Source organism: Mizuhopecten yessoensis, unplaced genomic scaffold, assembly GCF_002113885.1.
Source record: "Mizuhopecten yessoensis strain PY_sf001 unplaced genomic scaffold, ASM211388v2 scaffold5229, whole genome shotgun sequence".
Taxonomy (NCBI): domain Eukaryota; kingdom Metazoa; phylum Mollusca; class Bivalvia; order Pectinida; family Pectinidae; genus Mizuhopecten; species Mizuhopecten yessoensis.
Window position 1 is genome coordinate 2,023,088 of NW_018405944.1, and position 4,775 is coordinate 2,027,862.

Genomic DNA, 4,775 nt, shown 5'->3' on the forward strand with positions numbered 1-4,775 from the left:
ATGAATAGTTTTATATGCAATTATTGTTCAGTTTTTATGTATCCACATATAGCGAAACAGTATAAAAAATTGGAGTAGGGACTGAATGTTGACCTCATCTTTGTGCTTTTGAACAAGATATTTGCTCTTGAATATTACTTTGATCAGAAGCAAAGACAATGTGGAGAGGATTTGGTACCTTCTCAGGTTCGTGTACCCGTATGTTGTGACAGATGCAGAGAAGCTGTCTTAGGTGTTGTACTTCCCGGATGTGAAGAGACTGTAGTTATTTATATAGATAAATGTAGGACGGGTAGTGAGAGTAATAGCGAGTGTGAATACTGGTTGGTTCCTTTTTTAAATATGTTGATGTAAATAACATTTGTGTATGCATAGTTGTTTTCCTCTGTTGTGATTTTTTTCCTGTTTCTATTTCCTTAATACTAAACTGAGGCTCGCCCTGTGTTATACTATGGTCCCATGTTTTATTAGGCAGAAGGAGGAGGAGGAGGAGGAGGAGGAGAAGAAGAAGATACGTCAAAATGACTCCAATTCCCTCTGGTAGTGTCTAAATATACATATATATGTATCAGTTTCTATAAACGAGACCATCCCTTGATAACTTGATTTTTTAGTAAGTATAAGCATACATACACACAAAACGAAAATAAGAAGAAAGACATCAGTGTTTATTAATAATTGAAACAAGATGTACGTATACAAATTGTCAAGCATGAAAACATATTTTATCAGTACTATTCATTACTCGAAGCTCTGTGACGGCCAATATCAGAAAAAAATGATACTATTTTACCAATCGGATCGTTCCGCCCCTTTCCTTTGCATACTTGAGAGTCAGTGATATCACGGAAATGGCCGAGCGCGGTCCGATATAAATTGTATTCTTTCGAAGCCTGGCGGAGAGTAGTGATAGTACGGGGGGCAATCCAGTCTATCTCTTAATTACAATGACAAAAACTTGACTTGAACAATGAGTATTTCACTGCTAAAATTAAGATTGCTTTGACTAATGCTTAAACGGATTGGATTATTTAATTAAATAAAGTATATATCTTACGATAATTTCACTCTGTCACCAAACTTGAATCCGGGTTTCTTATTTTTTTACTTTTAGAAATTGATTCAATATTATCATTATTTTGTTTTTGTTTATATCGTTAATATGATACATGTAAGCCACATTATATTCGGAATGTCCATGACTTCGCTTGATGTATTTATTCATTTATAGAGGCTCGACTGTGGCAGTCTGTCTGACGAAGCAGCACAGGAGATTTCTACGTATCCAGTCTCTCTTGTTATGGGCCTTGGATGCGCTCTTCTTCTTTCCACCGACTGAGGTACTGGTGCTGCCACCTATTGGACATCGAAAGTAACACATTAACATTAAAATAACAATATATTAAAATGGAAGAGAGAACAAAATAGATAATTGATCTGATAAAACCATGCTCTTTTTTTTTTATTAAGTTTGACTCGGTACAGAACATAAAATCACATAACCCCGTGCACACGAGCTTTTCACACAAGCAGAGAGCAATCGGGACCATCGGCACTTTCCATAAACGTTAAAAATACGTTACGGAAAGTGCAGACGGTTCCTTCCCGATTAAAGCCGAGAAAAGGCCAAAAAACAGTTATTGAAAAGGCACCGGGAAAAAGGTCCGGTCCGGAACCTGATTCGCCTTTATAATTATAGACTTTTTCTTTCTATATCCCTTTTTTCTTTTGGCTTAACTCCAATACCTAGCTGTGCCGATCGCATATAAATCATCTGGTAATCATTCAGACTTTTCTGGTATGTACCTATTTTAGTTCTTGCCTGACTTCAATGAAGCGGAAATGCTATAGGGTATTTTTTCTCATTAATTTCCCAAATGTATGATCTACTGAAAGACCGGATCTGAACGATGTTATCGAGTGAATACTATTCTCACCTGCTGTAGCAGCATCGATTTCCTTAGCCTCTTTCTTGTCTCTCTGAAACAAAACGTTAAAATCGAATTGCATTAACTTAATCAAGCTAATAAATACATTAATTAAGTGTTTTAATATTATGTATGACTTATTTTTAAGTTATATATTAAACTTTGACTTTATTCATTCAAAGTCAGATGTTTCTTGTGTATTGAACGAGCCTTTCTGTGAAATTACATGTGGTGGTACTAGTGTTTGATGTTGATAAAGAAATAATATTTATTTCAATTTTGAGTTTTTGTTACAATGGTGAGACACTGATCAACGATCTAATAGAAATGTTAATCGACCGAAGTTACCTTGAGGATCCTGTCCAACAATCGTCCCAGTACATTCTTCTTACCGAAAGTCTTGTTTAAATGCTCATGCGTTGTAATCACGTGCTCTTTCTTCAGTTCTGTCGGCTTGTCGTCTTTGATAATAAAGACCGAAAAGAAACACAATTTGATCATTTTTATTTGATAATTTTTTTTCTATTTTTCACTATAAATCAACGTTATAAACTGATTCGTTTTAAACGATATCTTAGTAACGTTAATAATAGATGAAATATAACTTTGTGACTACATCTTTTTAGTAATATGCCATTTTGAAATACCTTGGTAGTTTAAGCTAAAGGAGTAAATAGCACATGCATGAGACAGGAATATTTTGATTTTTAAAAATTACCTTTGACGGGGTGAGAGGTGATGATATGAGGCTTGTTATCGTTTCCTCCAACACTTGGTTTGATTCGATCATCTTTAATCTCCAGAGGCTTACTTCCTGTTGTGCCACTTGTTACTTCCGGTGTTGCAGTAACCAAGGTTTTGTTAAGTCCGAACATTCTCTCCATCTTGTTGTCAGTTGGTGACCTTTGACCTTCGCGTATGGCCGTGATTGACCGTCCAATGGTCAGTCCTACAATGCCGTCTACGCCCTGGTCAAGACCTTCATCCATTTGCCTGTTCTCGGTCTTTACTCTATCAACGGCTTTCTCTATTACATCCTTCACCAAAATCTGTGCAATATTTCGCAGTTGTTCGTCATCCATTGTAGATTCTGAAAAATGTAGTTCATGTCGTTAAATTATTGCCTGTAAGCTCATTCTACCACTTCTGTGAATCAACAACGCTTTTCATTGGTGTATTGTTGGACGATAAACCATGCACGTGCAGGCATTGTTTTCCAACAGACCATTCACATGCAACACTGTAAAGCACTATTTCCAGCCAATAACATATATGTTTGAGGCGGGGACTCGGAGATATTTCGAGTACATTTGTACCTGTTTAGGTCAATATTAATGTTTCAAACAAATTGAATTGACCTAATGTGTAAAACGGAATGAATTTCATGTTATATTATACATCTGGATCAGAGGTATCCCCATTTAAGAAAAATCTTGTTGGTGAATAAAACAGTATCTCCACTTAAGACAGGTATGATTGGTGAGTTTAACAGTAACTCCGCTGTAGACAGGTATGATTGGTGAGTTAAATAGTAACTCCACTTTAGACAGGTATGATTGATGAGTTAAACAGTAACTCCACTTTAGACAGGTATGATTGATGAGTTTAACAGTAACTCCACTTTAGACAGGTATGATTGGTGAGTTAAACAATAACTCCACTTTAGACAGGTATGATTGATGAGTTAAACAGTAACTCCACTTTAGACAGGTAGGATTGATGAGTTTAACAGTAACTCCACTTTAGACATGTGTGATTAATGGTTTAAACAGTAACTTCACTTTAGACAGGTATGATTGATGAGTTAAACAGTTACTCCACTTTAGACAGGTATGATTGGTGAGTTAAACAATAACTCCACTTTAGACAGGTACGATTGATTAGTTAAACAGTAAATCCACCTTAGACAGGTATGATTGATGAGTTTAACAATAACTCCACTTTAGACAGGTACGATTGATGAGTTAAACAGTAAATCCACCTTAGACAGGTATGATTGATGAGTTTAACAATAACTCCACTTTAGACAGGTACGATTGATGAGTTTAACAATAACTCCACTTTAGACAGGTATGATTGGTGAGTTAAACAATAACTCCACTTTAGACAGGTATGCTTGATGAATTTAGTCGTAACTCCGCTTTAGACAGGTACGATTGATGAGTTAAACACTAACTCCACTTTAGACAGGTATGATTGATGAGTTTAACAATAACTCCACTTTAGACAGGTACGATTGATGAGTTAAACAATAACTCCACTTTAGACAGGTATGATAGGTGAGTTAAACTGTAACTCCACTTTATACAGGTACGATTGATGAGTTTAACAGTAACTCCGGTTAAGGCATGTATGATTGTAGTTAAAGAGTAGTTACTCCTATTCAGTTATGGCTGATGAGTACCAAAATACACTGTGTAGAGTCAAACAGTTTCATATCACAAACATATCGTAACAGTGTACATTTTATATATGGAGAATACGTGATTCATACGTACCTTCCGAAATAAAATATCCTATACCTAGTTTAAAAGTTATCTTTTGGAACCAAAATAGTATATCTCCTTCGCACGTCTTCGTTAATCTGTAGCTTCCTTCGTCGCTAGCAACAGTGACAATGACGACAGGAAATCTCGCGTGACGACTGCCTATTGTGACGTCATAGAAAGAAGTATTTATAGCCCGCGAATAACCTGGTACAACCGTTAAGCGAAAAACGAATGCGACCCATTATGTAAACTACGAGATTTATAAATTGAAAGTAAGTTAGAATATCTTGCAACAGCAAAATGTACTGACACAGGCTAGTATATTTATGTCAGTCAGTTCGCCATAATGCCGTTTTTA

The 4,775-nt window shown here is 35.9% G+C and overlaps 1 protein-coding gene across 1 annotated transcript; it reads right to left on the reverse strand.

The window, feature by feature from the left end:
- Positions 1-672: 672 nt before the first annotated feature.
- Positions 673-4,564, reverse strand: LOC110450496. Its single transcript, XM_021498048.1, has 5 exons — positions 4,427-4,564; positions 2,647-3,018; positions 2,277-2,389; positions 1,938-1,980; positions 673-1,356 (listed from the first exon to the last, which is right to left on the reverse strand). Exons 2-5 carry the CDS (start codon positions 3,008-3,010, stop codon positions 1,226-1,228), a joined length of 651 nt encoding a protein of 216 aa, XP_021353723.1. The 5' UTR covers positions 3,011-3,018; positions 4,427-4,564; the 3' UTR covers positions 673-1,225.
- Between the last annotated feature and the right edge of the window lie 211 nt (positions 4,565-4,775).

Bases quoted from the DNA above. Each gene is read 5' to 3' on its own strand.
- LOC110450496 (XM_021498048.1), bottom strand. From the start codon at position 3,010: ATGGATGACGAACAACTGCGAAATATTGCACAGATTTTGGTGAAGGAT. The intron at 2,390-2,646 runs GTAATTTTTAAA...TTATTATCAAAG, and splicing joins CACCTCTCACCCCGTCAAAG to ACGACAAGCCGACAGAACTG. The intron at 1,357-1,937 runs GTGAGAATAGTA...GATGTCCAATAG, and splicing joins AATCGATGCTGCTACAGCAG to GTGGCAGCACCAGTACCTCA.